This window comes from Rattus norvegicus, chromosome 3 (genome assembly GCF_036323735.1).
Source record: "Rattus norvegicus strain BN/NHsdMcwi chromosome 3, GRCr8, whole genome shotgun sequence".
Taxonomy (NCBI): domain Eukaryota; kingdom Metazoa; phylum Chordata; class Mammalia; order Rodentia; family Muridae; genus Rattus; species Rattus norvegicus.
The window spans coordinates 31423728-31442569 of NC_086021.1; the positions used below are offsets into that span (position 1 = coordinate 31423728).

At 55.2% G+C, this 18842-nt stretch overlaps 1 protein-coding gene across 3 annotated transcripts in view; it reads left to right on the plus strand.

Annotated features, from left to right (window-relative positions):
• The window catches only part of Rxra (retinoid X receptor alpha), an 86524-nt gene that overhangs the window by 35836 nt on the left and 31846 nt on the right, over positions 1–18842 (plus strand). The window contains exon 1 of one of the 3 annotated variants that reach the window (XM_063283140.1): positions 8098–8440. The exons of the other annotated variants lie outside the window; for them this stretch is intronic. Coding sequence (XP_063139210.1) covers positions 8281–8440 — 160 coding nt within the window. The 5' untranslated portion in view covers positions 8098–8280. Of the gene's footprint in view, positions 1–8097; positions 8441–18842 lie in introns of those variants that run through there. 3 annotated transcript variants of the gene reach the window in all.

Here is an 18842-nt window from a genome sequence, read left to right on the forward strand (position 1 = left end):
TGGACATGGTGTCTCTAGGTGCCCCATTACAGAGTGCTGCTGCCACCTGGGTCGGGGGTTTGGCAGTAGGAGAGACACCACCTCTAGCTCAGGCTAGAAGGTGGCTAGTCTGGAAACCCGTCAGACTTTCAGACTGGGATGCCAGTCCTGGAGTTGAAAATGGAACACGGGTGAGGTTGGCTACCATAGCGTTTCAGTTGTTCTTGGGGCCTCAAGACTGTTGAATTCTCTAGCAAGAGACTTTGGTCCAATGTCAGTCATCTAACTCCCACCCCATTAAAAGTCTTCCCTCCTTTTGGGTGTCAGGCTCAGCTCCTCTCAGGTTTGCGACCTGGGGAAAGTTCATCCAATTCACTGGACCTCAGTTTCCCTTGTTGTCTGATGGGGTATTAGTTTGGACTCAAGTGGTGACCTTGAATGGCTCCTGCTGTCTTCAGGGGTCTGTGACTTTGTTTAAAATTCAGCTAAGGCCTCCAGGCTGCCCAGAGTCACTGCACGTACAGGGAAAGGTCTCTCCGGCTTTGGTACTGGATGCTCTGGGTATTCAAGCTGGGGGCCACGAGGGTTGTTCTTTCTAGATTGTGATCTTTTGAAGCTTCGCCCTTGGCAGATTGCAGGGTCTGGTTCCCATTTCTGGACAGGACATCTGAGGCATAGGGTAGGACAGAGAGCCTGGGGCCTGTAGCTGGGTGCTGGGGTATGGGCTGTGGGGGGGGGTGCAGCCTTGCTCCTTGGGGATGGCCTTCTCATGTCTTTGCCTGCCCCTCTGTTGGGCTGTCCTGGGGAGCACAGTCTTCCCTGTATGTTGAGCAGGCAAACAGGCCGAGATGGCCACCGTCCTTCCTGGGTGCTGTGCATGTTGAAACCCATCTCTGACGTGGTCAAGATGTTGAAATAAGTTCTTGTGAGTTTCCCAATATCCTGCCAGCCTGTCACAGGACTGGGTGTCAGGTGCCTGGTGCCAGGCCTGGCCTGCATCTCCCTCATGGGGTGCCCAGGCCTCATTTTCCTCCTGAGAGGAAAGGCCACACTCCCCCCACCACTGCAGAGAGCACCAGTCAAGGTCGTGATATCAGGGCAGGGTGACAATACTCCAGACTCAAGAAGTCCTAATAACAGCTCAGTTTTATGGAGGGGGAAACTGAGGAAAAGCAGAACTGTGGGATTTGATGCCAGGCCTTTGAGCCTGTGCCAGAACAGAGCAGCCTGTATGAGTGAGTGGATGGCAGAATGAGGTGGGGTGCTCCTGTGTGCTGGCTAGAGAGGTGAGGGCAAGAGGACAAGAGACTGAGCACAGTGTGTGCTCCCGAGGGAAGCCTGGACGGGCTCTGTGGACTCCCTTCTGTGTTAATGGATGTTGTGGGATGTAGGAGCCTATGGCAGCACCCAGTGGTGTCCCTCCGTCCCTGTGGCCAGGGCCAGGCAGGCCAGAAAACCCATCGATCACCACTAGGTTGCAGGCCCTTGACCTGGAAAGTCTTCTCACCTCACAGGAGGTTCCTGTGCTATGTTTAGAGAGAAAATAGCTCAGGGAGGCCCTGTGGCCATCCTGGTGTACTCACAGCCCTGTGACCAGATGACCAGATGACCAGATGTCCAGGGGCTGGGGCATGAAGATGTGGTCATTAATTTGGGGATGGCTCACACACCCTTGGGGCAGATACTAGCTCTGCCCTGGTGGTCTGGCCCCAGACCTATGGCTTTTGTTGGATCTGGCCAGGGTTGAAGACTGACTGTACTCTGGCTCTGTGAATGAAGGGGTAGGGTACAGGAAGGCTTGAGACCATCCTCCCAGCTGGCATAGTGTGACCCAGTGACGCCATCAGGGGTGTGTGTGTGTGTGTGTGTGTGTGTGTGTGTGTGTGTAACCTTGGTTCTAAGAATCTCATGGTTGAACCTTTCCAGGCTGTGGTGCCTGCCCTGTGTTCATCAGGAGGGAGGGGCCCCGCAGATGAGGAAGCAGATGCTCTGAGAGGGCAAGGGGCCTAGGCATGGCAGTTGTATCACCAGGGGCAGAGTAGAGGCAAGTCTGAAGCTTGCTTCCTGGAAAGTGGAATTTTCGATGCTCAAGACTGGGAAGATGTGTTCAGTTGGCAGACGTGAGAGCTGGGCAGAGCAGTGACCACAGAGGTCTCCTTAGTTACAGGTTACGAGATATTGTGTATGGGAATCTGTGCCTTGTGCTATAGTATTTCAGCTCAGCACATCTCCTCATGTCCTGTAGCTGTAAATACCAGACTTTTCTGGTCACCCTTCCAGTGAGAATATGACAGTCCAGAGAGGTGACATCACTTTCTGGCCCTTGGACTGAGGCCTTCTGTGTCCTGTTGCTGGGACTCCTAAGATCTGTCTGCTGGCCCTAGGACTGTGTTGGGGTGACTTTTCATAGTGACATGCGTACAGGTTTGTCCTGATCACCCTAGGGCAGCCTTGGGAATGTGGGAGCCTGCTGAACTGTAGCTAGAGGGAGAAGAGCCGTGCTTCTGTCAGGAAGCCCTCTCTGCTGTCTGCTTCCGGCCGCCACCCTACTAGATGGGTTGGGACTCTAGACAAGGTTGTCTCTCTAACTGGATGGAAGTCACTAACAGGGCCGGTCTTGCCATTCTGTTTCTTCCTGGCATGGGCAGTTGGGGATGAAGATGTCCTCTTACCAAGTCTTCTCTGGTGTCCATCTGCGTATGGGGCGCATGTTCCTGGCGGTACCGTTCCTGAGGATCAGGACCCGATGACACACAGACACACAGAGTTGAGTGAGAACTCTAGTTAGCTGTGTGGGTCCCAGTCAGACTTGCTGATGCTAGGGGCCCTGACAGTGGCCACCAGTTGGTTCTCAGCACTTGTGTGGTAGACTCAGCAAAGTCAGTTTTGCAGTGGCCACAAGTCCACTTCCCTCCCGTGGCTCCAGGCTGTCTGCTAGAGAGTGGCTCTGGCCCCCAGCGGGCCAGAGAGCACATGACTGGCAGGCTACCCTCCTGTGGGCGGGCAGGCCCTAGCGTTTCTGTCCTCCTGAGGATGAGCTTGAGGAAAGTCCTGTGTGTGGTGACGGAGTGTGCTTTGCTTCCTTTGGCCTCACACATTTAGCCTTAGGAGCAGGTCCAGAGGGGACAGCAGCTGCCTCTGAAGCTCTGCAGATGGGGGTATAGGAGAGAGACATGATAGTCAGGCCACTTCCTTAGCCTGCAGCTCTTTGCAGAAGAGGAAATAAGTTCCGGAGGGGTTGTTTGGTCAGCCTGTGTCAGTCTGGGCCTTGTTTGGAACTTAAGAGTCTGCTCGCCTGGTTCCTAAGCTTCTGACGGGTCTGAAGCTGGCACTGACCAGTGTGCCTGGCTCCCTTATCCCATCCTTCAGCAAATGTCTGTTTGGCAGCTTCTCTGGGCCAGGCCTGATGACCTGACCAGAGCTGTGGGTGAGCTGGCTGACCACTGCTCCTCCAGCAAATGTTTTTGAGGGGTGGGGCAGGGAAGGGCTTCTTGTAGGGGGCGCTGTGCTGTTAGAAGAAAGCCATCCAGGGCCAGTTTCAGGCCCAAGGAACAACATATTCAAGGCTAGAGTAGGAGTCCAGTGGTACTAGGATGTCCCTGGGCTGTGTAGATTTGGTGTTGATTGATTGATTGATTGATTGTGTGTAGGGTGTGTGTGTGAACATACAGAGGTGGATCTGCCCTCCTGTGTGGTGGTCACTGTTGAGTGGCTCCTGGGGAAACCTTGTTCCAAACCCACAGTCGGAGATCATGAATCTTGGAGAGGGCACTGTGTGCTGAGCTCTTTCTTGGAGCTTGCTTGGCATCCCTCCAACACACACACACACACACACACACACACACCGTGGACCAAGAAGGCTGGCTCTAGGCAGATGTTGGCCCAGAAGATGAGAAGACGGTACATCCCAGGGTCATCTCAGTGATGGGCCCAGTTTAAAGCTAGGGTTGAAACAGACTTGGGGCAGGTGGTGCTCAGATGCCCAGGGTAAGTCCTGCAGATGGGACGCCATCCTGGGTCTGTGGGACCGGGGAGCTTTAGAGTGGCTAAGGACAGCTAGGGTCCCCGTGGTATAAGAGTATGTGTTAGATATCTGTGTTCAGCAAAATAAAACACGTCCAGCTACCCTGAGACTGTCATAGAAGCCAGAGGGCAAACAGACCCGCCATGTGCCCTCTTCCCCCAGCCCCAGGGCAGAGCTACTTAGTGGCTTTGGCTCTGCCTGTGAGCAGTGGCTTGCCTGGTATGTTCAGGGCTAAAACGCTAGAGGAGCTCAGCATGGCTTCTAGCAGTGCTGGGTGCTTCAGTGGGAGGCAGCCCCTACCAGTATTGGCTGAGGAGTAAGAAGGGGTCCCAAGTCCCAAATGGGTGCCCTCTGATTTGGGAGGGGTCCTTATCTACATAGCTACCCAATGTGGGTGTCCCCTTGTGTGGACTTCTAGGAGCTCTGGATTCCTAGGAGGTCAGTGTGATTTGTATCCTCTTCGTTCATCGCCCTGGGACCAGTGCCTGCCAGTGCCCCTGGCTTAGCTCTGCTGTGTTCCTCCTGTCCAGAGGCCTTACTCTGCCTGGGTCCCTTCCACAGCTACCTGTCTCTCCCTTTGTCGCTCTTCCACCCCCAATAGTACCTCTCCCCTTTCCTGAATCCTCTACTCCCTCCCCCCCTCCCCTCTTCACACCCACTCCGATCCCCTTGCCTTTTGTGCTCAGGTGGCCTTGGGCTCCTGACCAGCTAGCCTCTGGCCAGCAGACTGGCCTTGGGCAGTCTCTTCATCCCTCCTGCAAAAAGAAGTCAGGCTCGATGGAAGTTTGAGAGAATCGGAGAGGCCCAGGTTGTCAGCTGCTGTGCATGGAGCATACTGGAAAATCAGGAAGTATGGGTAACAGTCTTTTCCGGTTACTATCTGCAGGTAGAAGGTGGGTGTTGGGCATGTCCACCCGTGGATACCAGGAGTTGGGGGCTCTTCCTGGCTCCTTGTAACTGAGTCTAGTGAGGAGTCTAGGCTCTGAAAAACTAGTCTGGTGCGGCTCAGGTGAACACAGGGTCTGGGGAAGGAAGCATCATTTACTTCTCTGGGCAGCTGGCCAAGTGGGTAGACCAGGAGGAGGGCTGGGCAGTATGTCATCAAACCTTCCTTTGTCCTGGCCCCATGCCCCCTCTGTGCAGGCATTCTCTCTGCTCCTATGACTGACTCCTACCTAGGCTGGCCTCAAGGCTGCCACAGGGGTACAGAGACTCCAAATGGTTGCTCAGCCTCTGGAGGAGGCTCAGATGTTGGGACCTTCATGGGGACAGAGCTCCAGCTTCCTTGTTTCAGAGATAGGTAACCAGGGTGAGCCTTGACTTCATTAGTCCTTACCTTCTGCTTCAGAGAACTCTGGGCAGTATCAGGGGTGACTGTGTTGAACAGGCTAGGCTGGATGCCTTCCCCACATCTCACCATACTGTCCCGCAGGTGGAGGTGACGATAGTCCTGTCATCCCTCCTGATAAGTGGTACTTATCAGAGTAGGCAGTACTAGGGCAGCACGTGTCTAGTGCACGGTTACAGCAAGAGGTGGAACCTGAGGGGTGTCCTGACTGGGTCTGAGTCCTTAATGTGTGCTAGGTTAAGTGAGTGCGCATGGGCTGCAAGGTGTTGAGCAAGCCTGGGGCTGATCCGTGCTCAGGAGCCTGGCGGGAGGAACCACCTGATTCCCGTGAGACGTGCACACCTTTCCCACACAGCTTGAGGTTTTCACCAGTGAGGCTACCAGAGGCTCCTCTAAGTCCTTCATCAACCCCCTCAGGAGCCCCTTCCCCACACTGATGTTAGGATCGTTGCTTGCAGTGGGATTTTAGTCCCGTTGTGACTGGAAGGGAAACTGCTGAAGTTCAAGATGGAACTCGTTTCTTGTTTCTCGTGTGAATGTGTTTCTGGTCCTGGCAGCTGCGGTTGGCCATGGGCTGTCAGGACCAATGCCATGATGACTGCTCTCTGAATACGTGACTTCTGGGTTATGTTTGCTCCCAATGTGTTTGCTGCTAACAGTGTTCCCTGGAGGTGACCCCTTGGGCGTGATGTTCCTATGTCCATTGATGAAATGCTAGACAGCGGGTCCCACCAATTTTAGAGCTGGGACCAGGATCTTAGCTGCTGAACAGCAAATCTTTGTGACCTAGGCAACACACTGTTGGATTTTAGAGAGTGAGGGGATCCAGAAACTCTATCCACGTCTGACTCTCCACCTTTGCCCTCTGTGTTGCCATTGGCTGGACTGTCCTTCTACCCAGGAGCCTGTCCTGCCCTCCCAGATGGCACAGCTATCAGTGAAGTGTCAGGGTGTTTCACAGATGCGCTTCACTTGGTCAGATTCCCCAGCAGAGAGCCTTCTCATACGGGAGGAAGGTCTGGTGCTGGTTTGAGTTGAGCTGGAGGTGGCCACCCAGGTAGGCTGAAGCTCTGGTGTACAGCTTGGCATTGGTGCAGGCTAGGCCTGTGTAAGCTGCTACCCTCCGGAGAGGTGGCAGCACGGGCCAGGGCGGGGCTGAGGGCGGGAAGCAGGCTTTCAATGACTTTGATGGGATTAGAAGCAAGCCCAGCATGAAGCCTGGTTCAGGGCCAGGCCAGGGAGGAGAGCTGTGAGGCCCTGAGCTCCTGGGGTGTTTGGCTGTCCCAGGGAGCACTTGAGGACCTGTCATCTCAGGGTGAGTGGCACATCCTTTCCCATGAGACCAGCATCTGGAAGTCCAGACAGCTGTGGTGTGATATGTGCAGGACCCTGCTCCAGGATTCTCCACCCACACTTCCTGTGTTCAGAAGTGGAACAGGGAGAAGTGGCCTGGCCCTTGGGGCCCTGTGGCCCTGTGGCCCTGTGGGTTTTAGGGACGTGAATGCTTGCTAGCTTTATTAAGAGCTAAACTCCAATGTGCCCAGAGCACAGGCCTTGTCCCCCATTTCCAGGGAATGGGTTCACTGTTCCTGTGGATCAGTCTTGTGACAAGAACCACTGGAGCAGCTCTTAGCATTCTAGTCGGTCGCCATGTCCAGGATGGCTGGGCACAGAGAGGGGGCGTTGGCTCTGAGCAGCATTTGATAACCCTGCTTCCAGAGTCCTCCCAGCCTGGCTGTGGCCTTCTGCCTGGAGGGATCCTGGCTGTGACTTTGTTTTGTTTCCTCAAGTTAGATTGTCCTGCTCTACCCACGTCCTGGCCAGAGAGAGGCCCTGCTTTGTGTCCAGGTGAGGACAGTGTCTCGTTTGCCCTCATTTTTCTTCTCTGCATCTGTCCACTGCTTAGCAGATCCAACTTGGCCAGGTCACCTGCCTGCTGGCTTAGTTCTGTGGCTTCCATCCAGATTCCTCAGCCCAGCCCGGGGGCCCTTCCACCTTGGCCACGCCTCTGCACAACAGGACTGATGTCATGCTGTCCCTGGTTGGGCCTGCTTGTCTTTGCTTGGTTGTGTCCCGTCTGACTCCTTCCCTTTGATTTCCCACCCTAAGTTCATTCACAGACATTGGATGAGAGTTCGTCTCTCACCTCAGGAGTGTGTCCCATGTCCTGGAGATCCCTAGAGCTGCCGAAACCTGAGCCCACCCCTGTAATTGTACCTCGGCTCTGGGCAGAGAGGTACAGTTGCCTTGCGTGGTACTGGATGAGACTGTGAGCAGTGCCCAGTGTGAGAGGAGGCAGGCTGCTCAGGGGGTGCTCAGGCCAGGGCTGAGGTACTGTGGGACCTTGTGAGAGGGCGTGTTTCACTCTGCCGTCTGTGGGTCTGTGTCTGGGCCCTGGGTTGGGAGCAGTGAGTTGGTCTGAGCCAGTGTCTGGTTCTGAGTTTCAGATGATGCTTGCATGGCTCCTGGCAGTTCTAGGGCTCACTGTGTCCCTAGACTCCCTTATTCCTGGAGACACACAGGACATCTTGGTTTCTCAATGGAAGGACACCAGGCCCTGGCTGGGCAAAAGTGGAACTCTGGCCCAGCCCTCCTTCCCTGTGGCCTATGCTAGACTTCAGGCCAGCCTTGACCTAGTGTGGAAATCAATATGAGCTTCCTCAGGCTTAAAACTTGCAGACTCTCACAGGGGGAGGGCCGGCATCCCCCTTGATCTAGGTTGGAGGTTTCCTTAGGCTCAGAGGCATGCAGAGCAGACGCTGTCTGACCTCAGGGCCAAGTCCTCTGGGGATAAGAAGGTAGGCGGTTCTCATAGGCTGTTCAGCCTCAGAGTCAGGACTACACCTCTGCTGGTCTGTCCACGGGTGTGTAGTGTCGTGTTGTGTGGTCGTCTGTTGTGTTGTCCCCCTCGCCCCCAGCCTACCGGAGCATGACCTTCAGGAATCCTTTTCTGAAGCCGCTCTCTGTCTGTGTGAGGGGATGGCCTGCTGGAGTTCAGGACAGCCTGGTTCCCATCTCCTATCTTGCCTCTCAGTGGACCAAGCTTGGCTTTGGCACTGCTGCTGCCTACCGGCAGCAAGCCTGGGCAGGTGAGTGCTCCATGAATACCTCCGGTGTGGGCTGGAGGTGGTATGCTGGCCCTGTGAGTCACTTGGATCCCAGAGTGGGGGTGGCAGGGTTGGCTGCAGCTGAGCGGCTCAGGCTGACAGGCCAAGGCTTGCCTGTAGCTACTTGATGGAGCCAGGTAGGGGCCTGCTTGAGACGTTGTTGGATAGGGTTGTGTGGTCACAGGAAGTAAGGAGCCTCCTTTGGGGCAGTGTCCATGAAGCCAGACCTTAGTGGCCACTGATGACTGGGCCCAGTTTGCCAAATGGTTTTCAATCTCAAGGCTAGCTGGGTCTTCTAAGAGGAGCAGGGAGGGCTTCTTGGACGAGGTATCATTGGTGGGAAAACCCAGAGAAAATGACCATGCAGGATCAACTAGGCGGGACCAGATGGGCCCCGATGGCTAGCAGTCATGTGGCCTTCTGTATATGGGGCTCACAGAGACATTGACTCTATTCCTTCCTTAGGTAGTTGCTTTCCAGGTAGAGGTAAGTCTACTAGGGAGCCAGGGAAAAAGGGTCTGATATCAGATGTTGTACTTGGTGGGTGCTCTGAAGGTCCTCCTCTCCTTTCTGCCCTGTGGCTCAGACTAGGCCTTATGATGGCCTTTAGTCACTGCTGAAGGCCCGGCCGTCAGTACCTTAGGTGGAGGGAGAGGGACAGTGACTACATTGTCATGGCTAAATTTAGCCTGGAGGAGCTAGGTCTGTCCCTCTTACCGCTCTGCCAGCCCTTTGTGCCCAGCCTGGCTGCCTGTGGTAAGGCGGAAGTTGAGGTCTGGGTGGCGGTGTTTGCTCTAACTAGGCACAGAGGCTCTGGCTGCCTTTGTCCAGACTAAGAGGAGTGAAGCCATAAGTCGGCCCCTGCTTCCCTGGGCAATGGGTCTGCTGAGGGGTAAGAGGTGGGATCTTTAGGTCACACGTTTACCCCCCTTACGAGGGATCTGTTATGCCAGTCGATGTGTAGCAGCCTACCTGGGTGGCAATGGGTGTTCATTTCAGCCATTTAGTTCTCTTGGTGTGAATACCGCCATGGCTGACCCGAAGCCACCTATGAGATGTTATGTCACTGTGTTAAAAAGAACTGACCGCAGAAGAACTGGTCCTGCTGTTGTGCCTCCTCAGAGCGGCCACAGTATCCACAGGTCTTCTTCAGTACTGCACTGCTAAGCGTCAGAGGACCTATGGCTGGGCTCAGCCTGGGCACACCTGACCACTTGACACACTCAGGTGGGCTGTGGTAAGGCCTGTGTCTCACAAGAGGGCCCTCAGTGAGCGAGCAGTGGCCTGTGGACTCCGCATTCTCAATGCGCTCCATCAGCCCAGAAGACAGTAGATGGGGTTGTGTGTGGTTGAGATGTCTTCAGAGCTTAGCGTGGACCCACACTGAGGCTTTGAGAGGTGGCCCTGCAGTTCTAGAGTCCCCTGCTGTGGGGCCAAGGTTGAGCCCTGGACAGGTAGAAGAGGTGACACTGAGCACAGCCATCATGGCTGCTAAGATGGCAAGATTCAGCTTTCTGAGGTTTGGTGGGTACAGAGGGCCGCCAGATGATCCTGTGAAGGGCCTACCCCCCTCATCCTACCCTTGCCTGGGGTACAGGCCCTCGCCAGGGTTCGTAACTGTTTGCCAGACACAGCCATGGTGGCATGGCTCACCTCTTGTGATAAAGCCTTGGTCAGGGCAGGATAGGGATCAGACAGTGGCTATGGTGGTCCCTCCAGTCAGGACTGCCTGGGCTGTGGGCTGTGGGCTGCTCTGGAGTCTGGAGCCTCCAAAGCAGATAGAATAAGCGGTCCTGGCTACCGTACAGGAGGCAGTAGCCTGGGATTGTCTGTCTGGGTGTTGTGTCATTATGAAAATAACACAAAACCCAAGCCGAATAAAAGCACAGAAATATGCTGTGTTCTCTCTGACTTAGAGCCAGGATCCCAGGAACCCTCTATTGAAAAGGGCAAACCCTGGGGATGTCTCTCGTGGTTTCCCGCCTCATCCTGAGGTGGTGTGCATGGGGCTCCTGATCCAGGTAGCTGGGTCTGGGAACAGGGCAAAGGGATATCTTAGTGGGGTTCTCACATGCTCAGTGGCCAGTTCTCACTTTCTGTCCCTGGCCAGCCCCTCCTCCAGCCCCAGATCCCATCGGAAGAGTTTTCAGATGGGTGTGTGTACCTGAGTGTCCTGTGAAAGACTTCTGGCATCCCTCCAGCCTTGACAATCTCTTGGTAGTCCCTGTTCCCAGTGTTGCTGTGGTGGGGACAAGTGTATGTGCCACCCACGAGTCCTTGCTACTCAGAGCTGCCCCTGACAGCGGGACTGTACTGCGGGCCCCTTCACTTGAGCAGGACAAGCCCAGTGTGACAGAGCCTATGGAGTCTTAGACTTGTTGAGGGGTCGGGTGGAAGATTGTGCTGTGTCCCCATGCTCAGCCCTCATCACTGGGCCTGGGTTTGGCCCTTGACTGGAAGGCCATAGAAAGTGCCCTATACCCTGAAGAACGAGCCCTGAGTAGATAGAAGGTACTTGGGGGGTACAAAAGCCTTTTTCCTGCCATGTTCTTGAAGCACCCTCATGCTACTTCCACAGATGCGGCTGTTCAGACCTAGTCTTTCCAGCGGTTGGCCATGCTGCATCTCAGGCCAGTTCCCAGCACTGGCATTCGCAGGCCTCCAGGCCTAGCCTTGCCTCTGCTCTGTAGGACTTTCCTAGGACTTGAATGCCTGGCTTGCTCTCGAGGATGCTATTTGCTGGGGAGGGGAGGCATAGTGCAGTGTGAGGGTATAGCAAGGAGCAGGTCTCCTGCAGGGCCCAGGCCGGGACGAGGATGGGCACATTGTCAGACCATGAAGCATACCTGAGTGCCAGCTGGCACTGGGCTCTGCTGTCCCACCAGCGTGCAGATGGGGAGCAGGCCCAGCCAGATAACCTGATCTGCTTCTAGTCGGGTATCTGGCTGGAGGTGGCAGTAGATTTGAACCTGGATCAGCCCATCTGGGTCCTGGTCAGGTGGGGGTCTGTTTGCACCGAGCACTGTCTGTTTTGGTTTGAGGAAATGAGACTGGTTCCCAGTCTTCTTCCAAGAAGCCCGTGGTTTCGGCCATCGGGAGCTGCCTGTGGTCACAGGTGTCTGGCTGAGGGTGGAGGGCCGGGCGGGTCCTGGGAAAGGGGAACTGGGCTATAGGGCCAGTGCCAATGCCACTTGTTCCTGAGAGCCCAGCTGCCTCCAGAGGCTCACCGGGCTTGCTGCCTTTCCCTCCTAGGCTCCTGCTCACTGACCAAGCTGCATCGCCTGAGGCTGTGGGACCCCGAGCCGGCAGGCCAGGGACTGATGGGGCCCCCAACGTGGTGGGACCTCTCGCCTGCCCTCACCATGAGGCTGCGCCTTCTTGCCTCTCTCTCAGGAGGGGGCCTGGCCTGGCGGGCAGGGGACCACAGGTGGCTGGCAGGTGAGGGTAGGGTTTGCTGCAGTTCAGGGGATCTCGCTGCATGGTGTAAGAGTTTTGGGGAGAGAGAAGGCCTGGGGATCACAGGAAAGAGAGTCTGGGTACAGACATTTTTATGGCATATATGTGCAGCCTGTCGTGGCTGGGCCAATCCAGGCTGCACAGCTCAGCCTGTGATGAACAGACTGAGGCCTGCCCCAAGAGAGTGCCCACATATCTGTGCCTCACCTGGGTATCGGGGCCAGGAAGGTTTTAGGGAAAAGGTCCAGGCTTTAGGCTGTTGCTAAGTCAGGGGGATTGCTTTTATCTTAAGGCTCCAGGCAGGATCTCTCTCTCTCTCTCTCTCTCTCTCTCTCTCTCTCTCTCTCTCTCTCTCTCTCTCTCGGGTCCGGCTTATTCTCATTCTTACAGGTGAACAGTGTGGATGTGGAGGACGGGGCCTCTCTTCTTGGGCCTGGCATTAATATACCTTTGAGGGGGCACTGGAGCGCTGCCCTGCCTGCTGCTGTGAGACATGGCTACCTGTGGCCACTTGAGGTGATGGGAATGGGAGTCTTTTGGTGCTCCGAGGGGCAGAGTGGCTGCCATAAGTCTCCACAGCTACTGTCTTGGCAGTGGGTCGGCTGGCTTTGGCTCTTTCCTCTTTCCAGTAGCAATGACATCCTTCGTGTAGTGTGCCCTGGACCGTGCTTTGTGTTTACATGTCTTTATAGGTATCCTGGGGACACTCTTCTGCCCACATTTGAGGGGAAACTGAGACTCAGAGAGGGGAATTCACCTTCCCAAAGCCACTCGGAGACTCAGATGTGGGCCCTAGAGTTCACGCTGAACCATGTTGTGTTTCTGGGCCTTTGCAGAGTCTCCTTTGTGGTTATGTGTGGCCGAGACAGCTCAGCAACATGCTGCAGGCCACACGCAGGGATGAGCCCAGAGCGCTTGGACTCCTCTGTCAGCCGCCTGCTGGAAGTCTGAGTTCCAGTCAACTCTTTTCCTACTTCCTGCTTTTAAAAGACTTCTTTGATTTTATGTGTATGCACGTTTTTGCCTGAGTGTAGATTAACTATCCCACGTGCATTCCCAGGGCCTGCAGGGGCCAGAAGAGGCCAGTTCTTCTAGAACTGGATTTGTAGATGGTTATGTCACCATGTGGGTGCTGGGAACCAAACCTGGGTTACTGTGTGTACGGGAGTACCCACAGAGGCAAGAAGAAGGCATGGGGTCCCCTGAAGCTGAAAGTTCGTGGCGTGCGTGAACCACCTGGTGTGAGTGCTGGGAACCGAACCCTGGTCCTCTACAGAGCAGTACGCATGTGAACTGCTGAGCTGTCTCAGCCCTTGTGAGTCTTTCTGGCATGTTCTTCCCTCTTCCCAGTAGTTTGTTTTCTAGGAAGGAGACCCCTGTGGCACATTAACATCCTGTATGCAGGGAAGTCGATAGGCTCTGAGCCCCAAGTATCTTAACTAGGCCTAGTGTGTGCAGTCACTCAGAGTCGAGCATTTCTCACTCATTTGTGTTGTTCTCGTGCTTCTGGGTAGGTGAGAGGGTCCAGCTTTTCCCCTCTAACACTGTTCTTTGTCACATTCACCAGAGGATGCTGAGGGCTTATGAGGGGCGGGTGGACTGTGATCTCAGACAGAGTGGAGCTCCGGACCATGTGGATTTGAGGGATGAATGGGCTTGAAGCCTTGGAAGGCAGTTTCCAGGACCCCTTTTCCTCCCTGCTAAGCGCCAAAGTAGGATTCCCTATTCTGCCCAAGGTAGGGCCTTGGTGGTGCCGCCTGCCTGGCCTTCTGGCTCCTGGGCCATGACTTGACCTCCCTTCCCATCCCACAAACTAGGATTTCCTTATTGAGCTCAGCCCCCAGGGACACTTGCTCATCCATTTGTCTTTTGCGTGGCCCCATCCTTGAGCGTGTCGTGCCAGTACCCTGGCTGGCTCCATTGAGGATGGTTCAGCCTGTTCCCCTCCCTTTCCCTCTGGGTACTCGCACTGCATGGTACCCATGCTTCACAGAGGAAATGCCTTTTCTTCTGGTAGCCCTCCCCTGTCACTGGCTTTGGCCTCAGTCACTGTGAGGGTTGCTTGGGTAGCACACTAGGAAGGAGGTTAGGCAAGGCTATCATAGAAGATGAGGCAAGCTCAGGACCCCTTTCTCAGAGAGGCCAAGGCTTTGGTGCTAAGGGTTTGTGGAGCATCATGGTTGGCTCTGGTGGCAGCAGAGTAGACTGTCACCTCCTGCCTAGTAACCAGTGGTGGAGATGGCAGTGGAGAAGGTGTGCTTAACCTGGCTAGGGCTGAATCTCTGGCCGTTGCTGCCTCTCGCCTGTACAGAGGGATAGAAAGCTTATCCAAGCGCCATCTGGATGGAGGTTTTGGTGCCTAGAGTGTGCGGAGAGGCTGTCCTGCAGCTTGTCCTTTATTCTGTCCCCTGTCCCCGAGGCCCTTCTCTGCTGGTGGCTGACTGCACACCTTTCTCAGGTTTTGGTGCATGGACTGCAGCACACATTGCTGCCCGTCTCCTGTCCATCCTGGGCTGCTGCAGCCCTGAGTTGCAGTGGGCAGGGTTGGAGTGGGAGGCTGCGAAGGTGATGACCAGTGGGACATCCTGTCCCCTGCTTGCTGTTGTCACCTAGGCAGCAGTCTCTCCCACTTGCTGGGGGTTGAGGGGGAAGTGTAGAGAGCCTGACCATACAGCCTGGGTGCAGAGATCGCTGGGGTGACATTCTTGATGGGGGTTCAGCCTTATGGGCATTATAGACCATGGCCAAGCCAGACAAGGGTTCTCGGAGGCTAAGGAGCTGTCTGGGGCTTAGCCTGGGACTCAGGCTATGAGTGGCATAAACCTCTTCACATTCCTCACGTGGTAGTGGGCAGTGAGAGGGATGGAAGGTTGAGTGCCGTGGAGACAGCCCTGTCATCCTGTGGATGACCACGGTGAGTGGGGGCCGGCGGTTTCCACGATCTGCAGTGCCGACTCTGTCCATGCGGAGTTAGGGATGGTGATGGTACCTGGGCTGTGGGTCGTGATTGGGAAGTCATTCCCACCCTCACAGATGAAATCCTGTCCCACTGGCAAGAGGCTCTGACAGCCAGGCCCTTGTATTTGTTGGGTGTTTGTGTTGTATGCTCCTGCAGTCATGAGGTCATGGGCAAGCCCCTGTCAAGGGGAAGATACATGCGCTGTCCTGGTATGATGAGGAGTCACAAGGCCATGGGTGAGCCCCTGCTGAGGGGAGGGTGCGTGCACTGGGTCTGGGGCTTCTGGAGAGACTGTGGGGGTTGGGGAGAGCTTGGTTTCTGAGCCTTGCGCCCATCAGATGCTCCGCCTTCCAGACTCAGCCCTGTTTCTGTGTCATGAGGCTCTGGATGCTACCCACTATACTATATCACGCTTATGTATGGAAAATATCAGTGCTCTGTGGGCGTGGGAGGATTCGGGGATGTCCCCACAGGGACACTCTTTGCCTGGGAGTATCCCACTGTCCTGACTGTTCCAGAGTCCCCAGCATCTGTGTCCCATGAAGCCACTTCACTCCGTGGTAGGTGGGTGGGACCTGGGTGGCTGTGGCCCAGATCCCCTCCAGGTGTGATTTGAGACCAGTCAGGAATGCAAAATGAAGGTGAGGACTGTGAGGGAGGACAGGAAGCTCAGCCGGGGTTCCACGACAGAGCTGCGGGCAGGTGGGTGGTGGGACCTCTGAGCCACCAAGAGCGATGTGGCTCAAATTGAAACAATCATTTCTCTTCCTGTTAGATAGAAACTGCCTTCGAGAGTCTATCGCCTCAGGGCCCCCTCGTCCCACCATTGGGGTTTTTCTTGAAGTCTCCCCTCCTCCTCTCCTGCCTACTTACTCTCCTCCAAAGTCTGGGCAGGCACCGTAGAGTGTTGGGGACAGACAGACAGCTCAAGGGGACAGCCTGGAAGGGAGGCTTCAAGTGTCCAGAAAGAAGCCCCGCCTGGCCTTAGAGAGGTAAGCATCCTTCCAGGTTTCCAGGATGGAATGTTGTCACCCCTGTCCCCAAGCCTGGGACATCATGACTGGGATTTTCAGGGCCCAAGCTTAGGTTTGTTTCTGTAGGGCTGAGCTGTGGTAGGGACAGGGTTTGCAGAAAGCTGAGCATAGGCTGGCTGGCAGTTCCTCTGGGTTCAGGAGGCCCCTGCTCTCCCCGAGTTGAGGCCTTGCTGCAGGACAGATAGGCAGGTTCTTCCTGTGGTGTTTCCGCTAGCCCTTGTTGGCACCATGCCAGCTTAGAGAGGACGCAGGACGGGGACCTGAGCTGCAGCCACTGTCGCCAAATGTGTCTCTGTCACCTGCTCTGTGTGAGTGTGAAGTGATTCCTGTTATCAGTGTCTCGCCTGGTACAGAGTGGGGAGGGCTGGTACACAGCTGCTCCTCAGTGGCCCTGTCCCTCTGGTCACGCCCTCTGTGGCTTTTTTCCCATTCAGGCAGCCTGAGGACGAGTGGGTGTGACTCCTACCCTTTGCCTGCTCCTACCTCTGGCAGTACCTCGCAGGCTATAGGGCAGGAGGCTTGGTGTGGACGTTGGGCAGCAAGCTGGGGGTAGACTGCCTTCCGTGCTCAGAGAATGACTGGCCATGTGTGGGTCTCTTGCTTGGGGTTGGAAGCCGGTTCACAGGGCTTTCTGTGGTCCTGGAGTTGAGTGTTACCTGTTCCCCTGCTCTCCTGACTTTGAGCAATGGCTGGGTGATGACTGTTGCCTCGTAGCCATCCCTGCAGTAGACAAAGTGCTTTTCAGTACAGTTAGATGCTTCAGAGCTATCTGAGAGGACCCCAGACCCGAACTTGGGTCCTCTCAGATAGCTCTGAAGCACTTAGTTGTACTGAAAAGCACCCGTCTTTCTCTTCTGCAGGGATGGCTATGTGGCCTGTGGGGACAAGCATCCATTAAGCCTTCTCCTCCCCTGGGTAGGGAGCCTGGTTCCAGACAGAGCACTCTGGAATGATATTCTCCCCCCATAGCTTGCCGCAAGCCCTGTAGCACCCCACTGCAGGCCTCCAAGGACAAGCCTGCCTAAAGGACTTTACTAGAGTCCACCTCCACAGGTGCTCATTTACCTTTGCCAAAGAAAGAACCTTGCTCCCGACAGACAGAGACACCTTGAACTCACAGGAGGCAGTAAGAGCAAAGGCGCCTGAAATTAGGCATATCTGTATGGCATGCTCAGGTGAGAGCCAGGCAGGGGCTGTCTGCAGCCGCTGGCACCTGATGAGTCTGAGGCTGTGAGCAGCTGGGAGACTTCTCTCTGCTGCCCCCTAGTTGTAAGGAGGCAAAGGAAAGGTGCCCTACAGGGAGTCCTGCTGGAACCACCCAGCTCCCGGCCAGAGTGTGCTCTCTATGTAGATGCCCTCTATGGACGGCATGCAGGCGCATCTCTAACCATTGAAGAGTTTGGGAATGGGGATGGCCTGGTGATTTGGGCAGGACTGCCCTGGGTCATGAGCACCTCAGCAATCAGATGTCCCAGATAGTGACCACCATGGTTGGTCCAGAGGGTAAGGGATGAGGTGGAGGCCTTGTGCAACAGCCTGTGTGAACTGCAAGCTTCAGGAAGAGTTGACATGGTGGGTAGCCACCTGTCAGCACCGTGGCCCTCACGCCTGAATATACTGGTATCTTTACTTCTCAACTCTTAACTGAATGCTGCCTGGCAATGCCATAGGCTGGGCATGGGGACCTCCTCCTTACCTCCGTTGTCCTGGCTATGCCTCCCACTTCTTTTATTGTGGGTCGCTTCTAGCCATACCTGTCACCACCAGGCCCAAACGTAGTACCAGTCACGGCTGTGTGGGAGGTAGCTGCTAGACTAGGTACTATTTCCTGTTTCTCCTGGTGCCCCTCCCTGGACAGCCCCAAACTCACTGAGTATGATCAAGAGGACACAAAGTACCGTCTCTTCGCCACCTGCAGAACTCATCAGCCTCTTTGGGCTCCAGCCTCCATTTGCACAGTGGAGTAGAGCAAAGTGTTCTTCAGGTGATGGTGGTGACGTCGCTGCTGCTGCTGCTGCTGCTGCTGCTGCTGCTGCTGCTGCTGCTGCTGCAGAGAGTGGCGGCAGTGTAGTGGTGATGATACTGATGATGGTGGTGGTGGTAATGGTGATGATGATGGCGGTATTGATAGTTATGGTGATGACAGTGATGCTGCTAATGATAGTGGTGGTGGTTGTGATATTGATGGTGATGACGCTGTTGATGGTGAGGGTGTTGTGGTAGGGGTGGTGATGCTGATGGTGGTGATGGTGGTGACTGTGTTGATGATGTTGAAGATGATGGTGGTGATGCCAGCGTGGATTATGATGGTTGCAATATTGATGCTGATGGTGATAGTGTTGATTATATTAATGGTGATAATGATGGGGATGGTGATTTTGATGGCACCGAGGTCTACCGTTGGTGCTTCTTGAGGCCTTCACAGCCATCCTCCTGTCTTGAGATTTATAGTGGATATTGTTCCCCATGCTTACACCCTTGGTGATCCCATCGCTGTGGTACCATGGCAGTGGTACACTAGGAGTTAAGAGTTTGGCCAGGACAGTGGGGCTTTGGGTTCGTACACCCTGATTGAGGTTCAGAGAAGGTCTCCTTATAGAGGCTCCTTATAGAGGCTCTTGCTGGGTCCCCTGCAGGTCTGGCTTGTAGACCCTTTGCCTTTGTGTCTGTCCCTGCTGACTGGCTACACAGCCAGTCCTCTGCACTTGCTATAATCCTCCCTCAGGGATCAGAAGACTATCAATGATACCCCTGAGCCCCTCACCTTCACCTCAGACCCCCTCATCACCCTGTGTTTCCCAGGCTCCAATTTGGAGCCAGTTCACTAGGGAAACTGCAGTCTCCACCATCAAGGCCTCCTGGTCTAGGAAGGTAGGTGGTGGTGGTAGGTGAGGTCAAGGAGTGTGACAGCTCCTAAAACAGGGTGCCTTTATGG